The following is a 16,297-nucleotide window of genomic DNA, read 5'->3' as shown; positions in this document are numbered from 1 at the left end:
TGCCCAGCCTCCCTCCCGGGTTGGTCCGGCAGCGACTCGGGTGACGAGCGGCCGGCTCTCCCGCCCGGGCCGGCCTGCCACGGCTGGGGGCGGGGAAGGGGGATCGAGAGACCAGGCCGGCGCCCCGAGACCCGCGGCACGGAGGGGTCACAAGGCTTCAGGAAGGACCCGCTACCCCCTACCCCCAGGCCCCCCTCCAGGCCAGCGCAAGGGGGGCATGACTGGGCGAAAGCACTCGGGCCTTTCTGCGCGGCGTGCAGATGGTAGCCTGACAGGACTGGCAGCTGAGAGAATTGGGGAGGGGGCCTGCGCGAGCCCAGCCCCACCCCGAAGGCTTAACCCTCCCTGCTGCAAGAGGAAGCTGGGGTGCTCGTGAGGGGGAGGGGAAGTGTCCCCTGGGGGAGTAGAATCAGCTGAGGTCCTTGGCTGGAGCGGAGACTCCTCCTCTCTGAGAAGCTCTCCCCGCTGGCTGATGAGGGCTAGCAGGGGTCCAGGCAGGACGGCAGCATAAAGGGAGTTTGGAGTCCGCGCCTGGCTCTGAAGTTGCTGGTGGAGGCTCTCTAGCCGGAGGATGAATTAGAGGGGCCCTGCCTATGGGGGCAGGGGAGAGAGTGGTCCTGGAGGCTGGGGGCCAGTCAAGACTAAGCTGGACCTTTGTATCTCAGTGCTGGGGAAGTGGTGGGGAAGGAGTTAAAATCACTGTCTCAAAAAAAAAAAAAAAGGGGGAAGATGAGCTCTAAGCTCTCTGGGTGTGTGAGCTGAGGCTGCAGTAATGGCTGCGGCCTGCGTTTCAGAGCCTGGCTGGACTGGGCTTAGGGGACCAGGGAAGGCTTGGGGCCCTGTCCCCAGTCTCCACATCGGGGTTTCTGAGACTTGTGGATTGACCAGACATTGGAAGAAAATGTTGATGAGGTAGGTCAGCAAAGAAGCTTGGGCAGCCGGCCTGTGTTTTGTGGTCCATGCAAAAGATGGGGCTCCTCGTAGGTAGGGCATCCCAGAAGCGAGTATGGGGCTGGAGGGCAGGTACCCCATGATCTCATGGGTGGGCACTGGCCTCCTTCCCAGACATGCTTCACATTTGACCTCTGCGCCTTCCTCTTCCCAGCTGCTGCTGGCTCCTCATCACCCAGGGCAGGGCAGGGCAGGCCAGGCCTTGCTGGGCTTGCCAGCCGGATGGTGTCTGAGCTAACATGTGCCGCTGGAATTCTGTCTGCTCGGGCCCCCCCTGAGTCAGGGACCTCTCTGCTGGACTTGGCACCGATTCGGCTCTCAGGCTCCGTGAGCAGCCTGGACTGGGAGCCTGGCTGTGCACACGGGGCAGGTCTTCTCGGCCTTTAGACCTGGAAGAGGCCTCTGGGGGAAGGCCGAGGGGAGAAACCAGGTGCTGCTGCTCTGATGGCTGTGCCCGAGTGTCCCCTCCAGTCCCCAGGGAAGTTGTCCTCATGCCACATTATTGAAGCCCTGCTCCCAGACGGGGATCCCCAGGTACTCACGTGGGTCCTGCTTCCCGGAGGGTCTCTCCGCCAGCATCACAGCCGCAGTGGAAGGCCTTGGTAAATCAGGAGCAGGATTCCAGCGTCCTCGTGTCCATAGCCAGGCTGTCTGCTGTGGACAGCCCTGGAGTGCCCTTTTTGATATTAAAGTTGTCACTTTAATGGGCACATTCTGAAGGTAGAAGCTCAATTTCCCTGGAAAGAGCTTCCCCAGGAAACACCCTTGTGAGCCTGGGCTCCAGGTCAGGATGTCGCCAGTGTCCCAGGGTGCCTGCCCCTCCCCCGGAACAATCAGTATGGAGCACCCTGGGGGTGAAGGGTCAGGCCCTGCTCCCGTCCCACCCCCAGGGGCACTTCTACCTGTGGCTTTAGCCTAATTGTCCCAATCTTTTGGCCATTCGGTTTTTCCTTCTCCCTCTGCGAAGTCCGACATGACATGACCGGGTGGAGCTGAGTGTCTCCAGCTGCTGATGATGCAAACTGGGAGCAAGTGACAGTTGCTGTCTGAGGAGGCTCGAATCCCGGCCTTTGGGGTCCTGAAAAATATGTGCTAGAAAAGTAGCTGCGGTTTTGCCTGAGAAACCAGGGGTCCCTCGGGGGCTCCCACGGGTAGGTTTAGGAATAAGGGTGGGAGTTGCGGAAAGATGGGTCTTTGACTTACTCTGAGGAACTGAGAAGCAAGGCAGTGGGGACAGGAGTCTGACGCCAGAGGTTGGGCGATGACTTTCGGGTGCCTTCCAACCTTGGATGAGGCCCCGGGGCCTGTGAGACCATGAAGCACCCCAGAGGGGGAAAGTCATCACCTGGTTCCCACTTGCTCCCATTCTCAGCAGAACTGAAAATACGGCGCTAGGGGGTGCCGCCAGAAGGTCCTCCCGGCGTCCACTCCCCAGGGCCCTTTCTGCCAGGCTGGACTTTCAAATCTATGGGAGCCTGGCATTTTCCTGCTGCCACAGAGCAGTGTGGTTTCTCGTGCTCCCCCAGACTTCCACGTACTGTGAGCCCGCACTACAGGTCTGTAGGAACCCATACCCCCTTTTTAAATTTTTATTCTTTTTAAAAGATGTATCCATCCACTTATGCATACAAGAACTGGGGTACAGGCCAGAGGTACCGGGGGTGTGAGAGGATTCACCAGAGTCAGAGTGGGGAGCAGAACAGGCAGATGGACTGAAACATAATGCTGAGGGGAACAGCGGGTAGGTCAAGAGAGGTCTGCTGTGCCATGTGGGTCACCTCCCTGACCAGGGGATCAAACTCCTGCAGATGGCCTCACAGTGATGCGTTTTAACCCTTTGCACCACCAGGTAGGGCCCCCAAACCCGATTTTGCAGGAGGGAACCCTGAGGCCCAAGGAGGAGTCTTGACCAGCTCCCTCTCAGGGAGGAATGATAAACAACAGCTGTGTGTCCCTCCCCGCGGACCGGACTCAGACTCGCTGTCCTTAATCAGCTGGGATGGGGTGGAGTGGACCTTCGCCCAGCATTCCCCCCTCCCCACCTGACACCCCATGGGGTTCGGGTAACTGCACCACACATGGTTTTCCCTACTTAGCCAGAAGAGAGGCAGTCCTTCCCAGGGCCCCTCCCTTTTCAGTGATTCCCAGCTTTTACGAGCTTAGACTCTTGCTATGTGATAAAAACAAGAAACACTTTACTATGAAACAGAAATGTGCACGCGCAGGCTGTGTGCAGTCCCGGGGGGCAGCCATTCTCCGCAGACAGGCTGTGGCCCGCAGACCCAGAGGCTGGCTCGCTCCACCCGGTCAGGGGCTCTGCTCTGGAAATTCAGTCCTCGCAGCCTACAAGGGCTGGGGAGTGAGTTTCGCTGGTTTCTGCAAGTAAAGGGGAATTGGTACTGTTCCCTTTCTGATGAATCTCAGGGGTCTCCATGGAGACTTGGCGGCTGATGCCCTCCACCTCAGCCAGTGGTCAGCCCCTGACCTCTTCATGTGACCTGAGGCAAATCATTCCTATCACCTGGGAGTAGAGGAGGGTATGGCAGGGGGACACGCCTATCACCCTCAGGTTCAAGGTTCAGTAGGCACCCTCATTTCCTTCAGCCTGCATCTGGGTGTAAGAAGTGTGTAGCTGGTGGAGAACAAATGAACTTGGAGATGACCTTGGAGGAGTTTGTCTGACTTTATTTGGGGTCTGTGCTAAGGTTAGAACCAGCTAGAGATCCTGGAGACAGTTTAGAGGGGAGAAATGAAAGTTGTTCGAATTTGAAAGTGGCTCATAGGAAGTAGCATTACAGGAAACTTCTGATGACCAGCAGACACTCATGTTAGCGTCCATGTGGGTTTTCGCCTGAAGAAGCTCTGTCCAGTGGCGAGGTGCAGAAGTTAATAGATGGTGCAGAATGTGGATTATCTACCTAATAAATGGAGCATAGTGCAAATGAAGCCAAACTGTGAATAATCCAGAAATTGCTTCCCTGGCATTGCATTTTGGGGTTGGCCGATTAACCTCCAAAAATTGGACTGAAATACTTGCTACTTGCTTGAAAATGTATCTGTGCTCTGTAAGACCCCCCTGACTGTTTGCCTTCTGCTTTCTGGGGTTCTTTTGCTGGGAGGTAACTATTCACCCCCTCTCCTGGAGACTAAATACAAAGAAGGGGCTTGTGTTCCAACAGAGAAATGTAGGCTGGAATTTTCTCGGTCTGGGTTGAGACACTGAGGTTGCCTGAGGAAGACCGGTCACTTCAGTGCAGCTCTCCAGTGTAGGCTGCGCAGCTATGGGTTACATCCGGCCTGCTGGAAGCCAGGGAGACGCCTCCTGGTGACCCCCGAGGTGTACTTGAGAACCCCTGGCCTGGCCTGGCCTCTGCCCCATTTGCCCGTGACTACCAGGGGGCGCGGGGGTGTCTAGGTCCTGTCAATTCTTGCTATTTTTCCAATCCTGACCCTTCCTTCCAGTCAGGACAGTTCAATGAGGACATGATCCCCACGGTGGGTTTCAACATGCGCAAAATCACCAAAGGGAATGTGACCATCAAGGTGAGTGTGTGTGTGTGCAGACATTGGAGTGTGCAGACACTGGGTCCCTGGCAGGAGAAGCTAAAGGAAAGCAGAGGCTGGGGTCTGCTTGTTGGTCACCTGGGAAAGGTGGGCACGGACTTTGAGATAGGGGAGAGGAGCAGGCTTGGAGAGCAGAGTCCCTGGGGGGGAGGGGAGACGGAGGACTGGGGGGGTTGGGCCTGGTGGCTGCCTGCTACTGAGACCCTCACCCTCTTCCTGCTCAGCTCTGGGACATCGGGGGACAGCCCCGCTTCCGCAGCATGTGGGAGCGCTACTGCCGAGGAGTGAGTGCCATCGTGTAAGTGCAGGGGGCTCCGGGGGCCCCCCTTGCTAGCGTTGGGCCCTGGGGGGGGGGGCTCAGGCTGGGACACACAGTCGCTAGGCTCCCGCCAGCCCCTCCTTCAGCAGCATTTTCATTGCTTTTAACCTGACACTTAAAAAAGTGTCTTGCAGGAAGATCTGGGGCTTCCTTCAGCTGTATCGTGGTGGTTTTTTTCACTCGGCCTTGTCTAGTCTTCCCACGAAACAGAAGAGCTCGTTTTGGGGGGAGTTATGGGGACCTACTCCCCACAGGCCCTGAGTAACAGCTCCTCCAGAATGGAACTTCGGGGGACCGGCTAAGGCAGGCCCCAGGAGTCCCTGCAGCATGTTACTTCCATGGTCCAGAACATTCATTGAGCCCCTCCGTGCTTTGCGCCAGACCCATGTGGCCCATAAATCCAGAGGTGGCCAGACTGGAACAAGAGGCTTCTCCAAGTGGCAGCTCTCTGTCTTCCTTCCTACCTGTGGCATCACCTGCTTGTTCCACCCGCCTTCCCCCAGGTACATGGTGGACGCTGCTGACCAGGAGAAGATTGAGGCCTCCAAGAATGAGCTCCACAACCTGCTGGACAAACCACAGCTGCAGGGCATCCCGGTCAGACATCATGGGGGTGGGGGGGGGCTGGAGCAAGGCAGAGGAGGTGAGGGTCCGGTCCTTGGAGGGCTGGGGAGGAGCGTCAGGGTGCAGAGAAGTGAGCCTGCTCCTGGCTCCCCTGACTACAGCCCCCCTGGACCTAGGCCTTGCCCTCCCTTCCTCAGGTCTTAGTCCTGGGCAACAAGCGAGACCTCCCTGGAGCCCTGGATGAAAAGGAGCTGATTGAGAAGATGTGAGTTTGTGGGGCTTCTCTTGATTTCCTCCCTGCTCCCAAATTCCCCAGGCACCAGCAGGCTGGCTGCTGCTCTCAGCAGTGGCCACACGGTGGCAGCAGAGCCCGCCTGACCAGGAGTTCACACCACTCCCTCAACCCCCCCTCATTGCACGTCTTTGAGCAAGAGGAGACCCCAGCCCCTCACGCCAGACCTCCTGGACAGTGTCCGCCTCAACAGCTTCTATTTTGGTTTCCCTCAGGAATCTGTCTGCCATCCAGGACCGAGAGATCTGCTGCTACTCCATCTCCTGCAAAGAAAAGGACAACATTGGTATGTGCTTTGGGCGAGTTGCTGGCCTTCCGGGAAGGAGGCCAGGGAGGGGAGGGGGGCGTCATGCTGGGTGTGGTGGCACAGTGGCTGGCCCCTGAAACACAGAGGGCTCTAGTTCTGGGGAAGGACAGTCAGCCCGGACACCCAGGTTCTGGCATTACCCCAGCTCTGCTATCAACTGGCTCCCTCCCAGGCAGCACCCCACTGCCCCAGCCCCTTCCAGCTCCTCCTCACAGCACCCACATACCTCCGCCACCCATCTGGGGCTGCCTGGGCGTGGTAGCTCTGGGCCTCTGTTGCCCTAGAGTTGATCTGGCTGTAGCTTCCGAAGCCCTATGACCTTTCTCTCTTATCTCCCCCCCCCCGCACCCCACCCCAGACATCACCCTACAGTGGCTTATTCAACACTCGAAGTCACGGAGAAGCTGAGACTGCGGCCCTTCCCCCTCGGACCAGGGATCTCACCCTCCAGACCTGAAGCCGAGCTCCCTGCCCACCCCGCCGTCCCCCCACGCCCACCCTCCTCGCCTGGTATGGGGAGGGGCCCTGTGGGACTCCCAGAGTCCTGTTCTGCTGAGGTTTGAACTCCTGTTTTTATTGTAAAATAAACTCCCATTCTGGCCCCCTAACCTCTGGCCCTTCCCCTTCTCCCTGTGCCTGCCCCACCCTGCTTCTTGTCAAGCCTGCCCTCCTGTCTCTCCCCAGCCCACCTCTACTTCCCTTTTCAATACTCTTCTGTTATTGTCCTGTGTGTACAGTATATATATGTATATATATTTTAATTTTTTAATTTAAGCAAAGACTAAAATCCACCATTTGATGCTGCAGGGACCAGTCAGGACCTGGGAGGGGGGGCAGCCCGGAGAGAAGGGGCGAGGTGGGTGTGGCTTAGGGCCAGTTCGGACCAGGAGGGTGACAGCTGGCACCCGGGTGGGTACCTGCCTGGGTCCTGGGGACCATCCCGCCTCCTGTTGATTTCCTCCCCCAACCTGGCTCCTCCCTGCAGTGCGTGACGGTGCGTCCTCAGGGGCAGGGAGCCAGCCTCCCCGGCCAGTCCTGCCTGCCCCTGCGCCCAGCTCCGCCCCTGCCCGGGGCCCCCACCTCCACGGCCCACCTCATTTTCTGTTCTCATTTTGCAGAGTTGCACAAGGAGAGAACTCAGCATGGGGGGTTGGTTCTTTGGGTTTGTTTCTTGTTTGTTTATTTAATTTAATGATTTGTAAAGTGATGTTCCTCTTCCTTTTTTTACACTTTTCAGCTCATATTTAACCTCTGTTTGGAAAATGATTCTTGTAACTGTACATTTTTTTTTTTTGCCTCCTAACAACAGCAAGAATAAATGACCAATTTTGTGTTGGGTGGGTGTGTGGTGCCAGTTCTGTTTCTGTAGACGGCAGGGATGCCCCGCACCCCCGCACGCTGGGCACAGCAGCCCCCAGCGGGCACACGCAGCCGGGCACACAGTGGTGCTTCACAAAGCCGCCTCCCTGGCGTGAGCTGGGCTCTCCTTCTGCCTCCTTCCTTTTCACGGTGTTGGGCTTTCGTGGGGTGCCGCTTTGAGCCTGCAACTGCCAAGCGGTGCTGAGAAGGTCGCTGTGTGGAACCGCCGGGGCTCAGGGCGGCGGGAGGTGGGGCTGACTGTCCTGTGCGCCCCTTGGGGTCCTCGCCTGCAGCCTGGCTCGCCAGCCCTCTGTCCTCGCCACTTGTCACCTGGGGCACGGCAGAGCCTCTGCCTTCTGTCCTTCGCCGCTGCTCTGGGGGTGCCCATGCAGTCCTCTCCTTGGGAGGCTGGGCCTCACTCCTGCCCAGTTCCAGCTCCAGTCACTTCTCCAGCCCCACTCCATCCTTGGCAACTCACAGTCCCATAGCTGCTGTCTCCAAGAGCCTTGGGGGCCTTGCTGGGCCCTGCTTACCCGCATCTGAAGCCATCTTGACCCAGTTTCATAGGAAGCTCCGCCTCTCCCCTGCTCCACCTCCCTCAGCCTCTCTGGAAAATGGAGCAAGCCCAGCAGAACCTCCATCCCTTCCCATCCTGCGTCTACAGGAAGAAGGAGCGGCAGCCCTTGGGCTCTGCCCGTGGGTCCTGACGTCCCCTGGTCTCTTCCCTTTTGACGCACCCGGGGCTTCCTCCCGCAGTAGCTGGCCACGTCAGAGCTGTAGGGGAAATGACCTGCCCTGAGAGGTAGTTCGCTCCCCAATGCTGGAGGAGTTTGAGGAAATTGTAGATGGACGTTGGCAGGCGGCAACAATGATTTTAGGGTGTTGCCGGCTCCTGAGGACAACAAGACATCCCCAGATGGGGGAGGTGGACCCTGCACGCCCTCTCCTGCGGTGGGGGCTGGGGGTCACTCATCCAGGGAGCAGGACAGGGGGATGCAAGGTTGGCCTGCCCTTCTCAGGGCCTATCATCCTCCGGGGGGACAAGGTTTGAGCCAAGACAGACGCTGGTCTCCAGCGAGCAGGCACCATCGCGCACTGTGCTGGGCATAGCGGGTACCGTGTGACTTACCTGCCGAACTAGAACAGGGAAGAAAGACACCGGCTTATATGTAACTGCTGTGTCAGGGCCTTTGAACATCTGGCGAGTTAAAGCTGCCCTGGCCAAGCCTGTGTACTAGGGAACTGAGTTCCTATAGGGAAGGAAGAAAGGGTGCCAGGCACTGTGCCAGCTGCTTTACGTGTCTTGGCTCCTTTAATCACAGTAGTCCTCTGTGAGGAAAAGCCTGCTCCAGGTCACAGACGAGGAAGCTGAGGCCAGAGTGTCCGCAAGTGTCCGTTCTAATTGGATGAGGCGAGTCTCACTGCGGAATGCACGCGCTTCCCGCCACCATGCCCTCTGAACCTGGCACCAGGGCCTGAGGGCTGGCCTCCAAGAGGCCGCCCTGAGGGGGCAGTAAGACCAGCACCGCCTCTGAGCACCCCAGCTCAAGTCCACCGCCCACCGCCATGCCAGCCTGCTCCCCCCAAGCCAAGGACCCTTAAGCAACAAGTGCTACATTGTTCCCCGAGCTGGCCCAGGCTGGAGGGACAGTGACCCTTTCCCAAGGCCTGGCTGGCCTGCTAATTCTGCAAGCCACTCACGTGGGCAGGCCTGGGAGGGGGCCGTGGTAGGGGGAAGCTCGGAGCCACCGTCCCCCTTCAGCTCTGAGCTGTCAGCCAGCAGGAAGGGGAGGCAGAGGGTGTCTTTATGGAAAGGCCCCCGAACAGAATGCTGCCTGTGGTCCCTTCACCTCAGTTCACCCCAGCCCCGCTTCCTGCTCTCCTCAGAAGCTGTTGGTGCTTCTAGGACTTGGGAGGTGCGGGGAGAGAGCTGGAGGGTCGGGGTGTGGAGGACACGGGCTGGCAAGCTTGGGTTCCCCTTCGAGCAGACTCCCTCCACTCATCTTAAGTTTCCACAGACAAAGCTGGGGGCTTCAGTCACTGTGGCAACAGGTCTGTTGAGAAACGGGTGGGTGTCATTCCCCAGCACAAAGAGTGTGCCCATGGTAGCGCCATCACCTAGCAACCGCCTCCCTCTCTTGGCGGCCTCACCCGGCCCGGGGGTGGGTGCCAGGGAGCGAGAACAAGGCTGTTAAGATCCCCAAGAGAGGGGGAAGGAGGCTTGGGTATGGGTGGGCTAAAGCCAAGGGATGTGGGTGGGGTGGACAGAGGAGAATGGGGCCCGGGGCACTGGGGCCCCCCTGCCCCTCACCATCCCTGGCCCCTGGGGACCCTTCCTGAAGCCCTGGGCAGATGTTCCAGGTGGGCAGACGTTACCGGTAGGACCAGAACTTTTTCAGATGGGCACGGTGGTTCTGAAGAAAGCCGAGGTTGTGGAGCAGGGTGTGACTCGTGGTCAAGACTGAAACACCCCTGGGGTGACCGTGCCAGCTTCTCTGGGCCCAAACATGGCAAAGGGGACCCCTTGGGAAGGCCCCAGAGGTGGAGATAGAGGAAGTGGGACACGGGGCAGGGCCAGTGGGAGGAACCAGAGGGTCTGTGAGGCCATGAGCTGGTGCGCTGGCTGGCGGGAAGAGGGGGTGTGGTGGGGGCAGGCAGGGGACAGGCAGCTGGGTCTTCTGCAGGCCAAACAGTCAGTTCTAAGAAACTGAACAAGAGCAGTTCTCAGAGTCAGAGAGGCTGGAAGCCCTGGGGCTCGTGAGGGAAGGCTTCTGGTTTCTTTCAAATGGGGGCTTTGTGGAGAGAGGGAGGAGCAGAGGTAGGGAATTCCAGAGGACCTAAGTTTGCAAACTTTTAACTTCCCAGGGGTGACTGGGCTCTGGCCAGGGTGAGGATTTAGTCCCCAGTGTTCCCAGCTCTCTACTCTGCCCTTTCAGCCCCTCAAAGCCATGGAAACTCGGAGCTGGACCAACCATCAGCCACAGGCCAGGAAGAGGCAAAGGTGGCCCGGAGAAGTTGCCCCAGCAGGGTGCCATTCAGCTGGGGAGAGACCTGGGAACACCTGGGCACTGCCAGGAGGTGGCACAAGAAAGTCCAGTGGGCACAGGGTGTGTCTACCTAGTTTATTGTTTTGTTTTGTTTTTTCCAAGAAGGGCCACCTACAGAGAAGCACCTAACAAGAGGGGTGGGGATGGGGCCACCCAGGGTGCCCCAAAGGAGGAGGAGGAGGGACAGACAAATGCTCTGGAGGAAAAGAAGATGCCGGAAGTCGGCATCCAGGGCTGCAACTGGTCCAGAGAGCCAAATCAGGTTGACCTCCAAGGAGCCCCCCTATTCCAGGATGAGTGGGGGCAGGGAGCCGACGCTTGGAGGGGGCACAGCTGAAGTAGTCGGGCAGGAAGACAGGAGGAAGGAAGCAGGAGAGGACAGAGGGAGTGGTCTCCCGGCTGGTGGGGCTACGTTTCCGTTGCCGGGAAGCTCTAAGGACCTAGAAGCAGCACCTCCCACCAGCTGAGAGGACACGACAGGAAGGACCCTGCCTGGGGCGGCAGGCGTGGCACCCCCCACCTCTCCCAGAGCCCATCTCCAGACAGCAAGATGGCGAAACACCAGACACAGGCTGGGCGCCAGCTCCCGGCCCCTGCCCCTGTGCCTCCCGCAGGCCGGGTCTCAGCACGGCGTGCCCAGGGGCAGGAGCGGCGGTGACTCCCTGGGCTTGTGGAAGTAGATGGAGGGGGACATCTCGGTCTTGGGCTTGCTGTCGGGGCCGTTGGCGGCGGAGGCCTCGGGGGCGCCCCCACACTCCTCACAACAACAGCAGCAGCAGCAGTCCAGGAAGGCCCGGCCCAGCGGCCGGCACAGGCACAGCAACAGCACCGGGGTGACGGCGCCCTTGAAGAAGGTGGAGAACTGGTTGACGAGGCCCAGGAGGCCCAGGGTCTGGCGCGTCAGCTCGGGGGAGAGGTAGGCCACCACGAGGTTGCAGACGTTCTCGGGAAGCGTGCACAGGGCGTAGACCACCGTCAGGCCCACCACGGTGCTGTTGAGCTGGCTCTCGCACTGCTCGTGCTTGCCGGCCCGGCACTCCGGCTTCCGCCCCGGCGGGCCCCGCACGCGCCATGTCACCAGCTGGCAGGTGACCGTGAAGAGGATGGGCAGGCAGAAGTAGCAGCCAAAGTACCACCACATGCGGGCATTCTGGTAGGTCATGACCAGAGAGTAGAGGGACTCGGGCAGGCTGGCCGAGGGCTTCATGACACACGCGTCCACGGTGCCCGAGGTGGGGGCAGGCTCCTGCGCCAGCTGCCACAGCAGGAGCTCGGGGACGGCCAGCATCATGGAGCCCACCCAGATGACGGCCAGCTTGGCCAGGATGGACTGGCACCGCTCGATCGGCCTCACCTTGGGCAGGGTGCTGGTAGCCACGTGGAAGCGGTCGATGCCCAGGGCACAGAGGCTGAAGGTGGTGACTCCCAGAGACGAGACCTGTGGGCACAGATGTGGAGGGAGAGGGGCCTGGGTCAGAACCAGGGGGTGCGGGGCTGACTTCCGGCACAGTCAGCCCATGAACTGACTGCTAAGTAGGAAGGTGGCGGTGGTGACTGATGCCATTTAGGGGGCATTTTCCTGATATCCGGTGCTTCGCAATACATCAAATCCTCCTAACCAACCACCATGCGACTCACTGGTGGCCTATGGGTTAAGTCTCAGCTTTATCACCACTGTGGCCTGAGTTCGATCCCCGGCCAGGGAGCTGACCGACATGGTGTGGCAGACCTCCCCTGACCTGCCTGCTGCTCCCCTCGGCAGTGTATTTCAGTACATCTGCCTGTTCTGCTCCCCAGTCTGCCTCTGATGAGTCCTCTCATGCCCCACACCTCGGTCTACACCCCAGTTCTTCCCTGCATACAGAAATCAATAAATCTTAGGGAAAAACCCTGGCCCAGACAGGAATATCTAGGCAGGGCCTCACACACAGGCCTGCCTTCCACCCTCAGGGGTGACAGCGGATCCGCAGGGTCCTGCAGCCCCTCGTGCAGCGGGGGAGCCCCAAGAACCCCTGAGGGAGAAACAAGACAAAAATGTAGAAGGCTGGGTCTTGTGGGCCCTGCCTACTCCCACCCCCCATTGTGTGCACCAGAGGGATGGCGTGGGGATCATGACTCACACTCACACAGACACACTCACACACACTTACGCTCACTCAGCCACCCCACAGGCACACTCACATCCTTGCTCACACACTCACTCAGGCACACTCCCCCCCTCATTCACTGAGTGCTCACACACTCAGATGCGTTCTCCCCAACAGTCTGACACACCTCCTCATTCATACTCTCAAGCACACCCCTGTTCACTCAGATGCTCGCCCTCAGACCCACGCACACACTATTGCAGCCACTCGAACACATGCACACTCACTCACACTTGCCTACGTCACACTGTCCCCTTCCGGAGAAGCCTGGGGTTGGCCGAGTGGGGAAGCAGCCCCCGCCACGCCGCCCGTGCCACCCACTCTGCGTGCTATTCATGGAGCTCAGAGGAAAATCACCCTGCCGGCCAAGAGAAAGCAGCCAGAGCAGCGGGAGGGACAGTGCCAGAGAAAATAAAGGAAGAGGAGAACCCTCCCGAACTATCAGATGATGTTCGACCACACTCGGGGATTGTGCTCAGATCCCCCCTTCTGTCCAAATGTTTTCCTCCCCTGGCAGGGCACGCGGGCCCCGGCCTCTGAGTACCTCACCCCCTCTGTTGGCAGGAGTCTGGCCTGTGGAGGAGCACCTTCCGCCCTGGGCAAAAACACCAATCACTTTCCTGCTTTCCCTGCCTCTCAAAAAATATCTCAGCTTTTGCTCCAAGCTCCCCCCTCCTCTGCTGCCTGAGGCAATCCTTGGGGCCTCCCTATAAAAAGGCCCTTGTGCACTGGATTCTGTCCTCGACTCCCACCAGGTCACACAGCCTAGAAAGAGCTCTGTAGGCTCGTGATCATCTCTATCTTCCAAGAGGTGGGACGGGGTTGCTCAGGTGTGCTGAGACCCAGTCAGGTGGGATGGTCTCTCCTTGAGCCCCCAGCCACCTGCAAACAAAAGTCCATGGTATCTGTTTGCCCCCTCCCTCCTCCAGCCACCAATCCCCATGACACCCCATTATTTGAGTTACAGATGCTCCCTGTTTAATTCTTAAAGAATTCCTTCATAGAGCTGTTATTTTATTCTCCCCAGTTTACAGATGGCGAAATTGAGGTTCAGGCGTGTAAGGAACCTACCAAGTTCACTTAAAGAGTGAGGGGGAAAGCCCTTGGGCACAACCATCTCAGATACTTGGGCTCTAACCCATGAGTGCTAAGATGCAAAGGCGATCCCCAGTTCTAGGGTGTTCTTTATTTTTATGCATACAGAAGTGGGGTACAAGCCAGAGGTGCAGGGGAGGTGAGAGTCTTCACCAAAGACAGAGTGGGGCGCAAGACAGGCAGATCAACTAAGTACACTGCTGAGGGGAGCAGCGGGCGGGTCAGGAAAGGTCTGGCACGCCATGTGCATCACATCAGGGGCCAGGGATCGAACTCCCACTGAAGCTACTGTTGCCGGGTTGCAGTGCTGCATCCTAACCTGTTGCGCTACCAGGAAGGGCCTGTTCTAAGGTGTTCTTTCAGTTTTGAGTACCTTTGGCTGTACCAACTGCTGCATCTTAAGAGTCTATGCAAATATGAAACCATCACTAACACACACAGGGTTTGGGAACAAGGCCTGTGTCCAGATGCATAAGCCTGCTTCCTTTTCCACCAGGCAGGACATCTGGACCACACAGCATCGTCCACTCACAGGGGAAAGATCAGTCTTCACAAGGAGATCTCATTATGAACCCCCACAAAGTCAGCACTTTAAAAACTGTTTGCTATAGTTTATGTTTCTATAGAAACCCAGTGGCTTTCCTGTGTCTTTCACAAATGTACATCTTTTGGTATGTTTTTTGTAATGTTTTATCAAGCTATCTCTATGTCAGTTATCCATCAAGCTACACCCACACATGCATACATGCTTGTCTTCAGGTAGAAGTTCCCAGAGGTGAAGTGGTGGGATACTTTGAATTGTAGAATGGGTCATCTGGTCTACCCCCTTGTTGGTAAACAAGGAAATTGGAGAGGAGCTGAGATCTCTAGGCAGTGATACGCTGTGTGTCAGTGACCGAGCTGAGACTAGAGTCCCCTCTACTCCCAGGCTGGAACTGGGACTTCCCTTCCAGGAAGGACTTGGGAAGTCACTAATGGTGATGGCAATGATAATGCAGCAATCACAGTGAAGGGAGCAGGAAGTCTCCCCCCTGGGTTTGCATGCATAAGAGTGCATTCTGACTTGATCTGGGGTTGACAAAAATTGGGTTCTCAATCCAGACACTGCTTGGAAAGGGAGGATATTATGGCTTAAAGAGGGGGAGACATGGGTACAGGGCAGAGGCAATGGACATGAGGGAAAAAGGAGTCACAACAAACCGTTTCTTGGATGGAAAGATGGAGGAGGGTTAAGGCAGAGAAATGGAGAGCGATCTGCCTGAGGCCATTCTGGAGGGAGGAGCTGGGGCTACACACCTGCCTACTCCTCTAAAACCCCCCATCCTCCCCCCCCGCCCCAATTCACCCAAGAAGTACAAAACCAATACTATATCTGCTCGATTTGGTTAAGCAAGACAGCGAGAGCTTCAGGCCTCTCTGTCTCACACACCCGCAGCTCCCATTTCCAATGGCCTAGAGAAATGCAGCCGAACGGTGCCGGGACACACTCACCTCCATGAAGGGCACGGCCCTGCAAGAGACATCACCCAGCAACCTCTGCTTGGTGATCTCGTTGAAGATGACAACAGGGAGGCAGAAAAAGAGGACCAGGAAATCCCAGAGGGCCAGGCTGGCGAGGATGGAGTTCCAGGCGCTCTTCAGGTAGTAGCTGTGCCACACGATGCACATGACAGACAGGTTGCCCACGATGCCCACGGCAAACACCACCAGGGCCAGGAGCATGATGGCATAGGCACTGTAGGAACTCTCCGTCACTGGGTACAGGGGGTTCTGAATCTGCAGCTTCTGACCCAGCGTCCATGTCAGGTTGCCCAGAAGCTCCTGCCCACCGCGTGGGGTGCCGCCATCTTTGCCTGGGTTGGGGCTGGTGGCCACCAAGGTTTTGGTGGGCTGCAGGCCAGCAGGGTGGATGAGCCGGGGGTACTCAGCCCACTCCTCAGGCACATACTGCTGCACCCCCTTGGTTTCCTCATCCTCAGTGCCTCTCTTGGATCGGCTCTGCTCTTCCCAGACCTCAGCTCTGCGCCTGCCCCCGTGCAGGGGGCCACCCCCAGAGACCCCACTCAGCCCCGCAGCAGACAACACACCCAAAGAGACGGCCAGCGGCCACAGCCACGGCATGGCCGGACGAGCCCAAGGCAGCTCCCCGCGGAGAGCAGGTGAGGGCAACGGGACCCAAGTACTGGTCTGAGTCGAGAGAGGCAGCTGGCCGGTTGGTCCGCCTCCAGTCAGGCGTCTGGCATCACCAGCCCTCTCCAGTGGACTCAGCCTGCTCCCGCCCACCCTGCTGGCCGCGGGCTGGGCAGGGCCCTCTGCTGGACACAAGGCACTCTTTGCTGCCCTTGAACGTCGCACTCTCCAGACACCCCAGCTCAGGCTCCACAGATCTGCAGGGTCATCAGAGGCCACTGCCTTCACTCCCTGAAGTAGAGAGGGGACAAGTCTGCCTAGGGGTCCACAGATAGGGAGGGGCAGACCGGAAGGGAGCTCAGGTCTCCTGAGTCCTCTCCAGGAGACAATTCTAAGGCCATTCCTACATTGAAACTGGACACCGGTGTTGGCTGGCCACTTCTAGGCCTGGAAGCTGATTTCCGCAGCAGCACTCACAACAGCATCAGGCACCGCCCTGGCCATTTCTCAGACCAGAAAGGA

General features: G+C 58.3%; 2 protein-coding genes across 2 annotated transcripts; one reads left to right on the top strand and one right to left on the bottom strand.

Moving 5' to 3' along the window:
- The first annotated feature begins 1,006 nt into the window (after positions 1 to 1,006).
- Positions 1,007 to 7,335, top strand: ARL8A (ADP-ribosylation factor-like 8A). The gene is made up of 7 exons (XM_004685504.2): positions 1,007 to 1,042; positions 4,222 to 4,494; positions 4,740 to 4,813; positions 5,338 to 5,431; positions 5,596 to 5,663; positions 5,906 to 5,976; positions 6,356 to 7,335. Exons 1-7 carry the CDS (start codon positions 1,007 to 1,009, stop codon positions 6,403 to 6,405), a joined length of 666 nt encoding a protein of 221 aa, XP_004685561.2. The 3' UTR covers positions 6,406 to 7,335.
- A 3,122-nt stretch (positions 7,336 to 10,457) lies between these two features.
- Positions 10,458 to 15,883, bottom strand: GPR37L1 (G protein-coupled receptor 37 like 1). Its single transcript, XM_004685503.2, has 2 exons — positions 15,137 to 15,883; positions 10,458 to 11,841 (listed from the first exon to the last, which is right to left on the bottom strand). Exons 1-2 carry the CDS (start codon positions 15,764 to 15,766, stop codon positions 11,026 to 11,028), a joined length of 1,446 nt encoding a protein of 481 aa, XP_004685560.1. The 5' UTR covers positions 15,767 to 15,883; the 3' UTR covers positions 10,458 to 11,025.
- Positions 15,884 to 16,297: the final 414 nt, after the last annotated feature.

Source organism: Condylura cristata, unplaced genomic scaffold (genome assembly GCF_000260355.1).
Source record: "Condylura cristata isolate star-nosed mole 26May11 unplaced genomic scaffold, ConCri1.0 scaffold00018, whole genome shotgun sequence".
Classification (NCBI taxonomy): Eukaryota; Metazoa; Chordata; class Mammalia; order Eulipotyphla; family Talpidae; genus Condylura; species Condylura cristata.
This window is presented reverse-complemented; position numbering and strand designations above follow the sequence as displayed.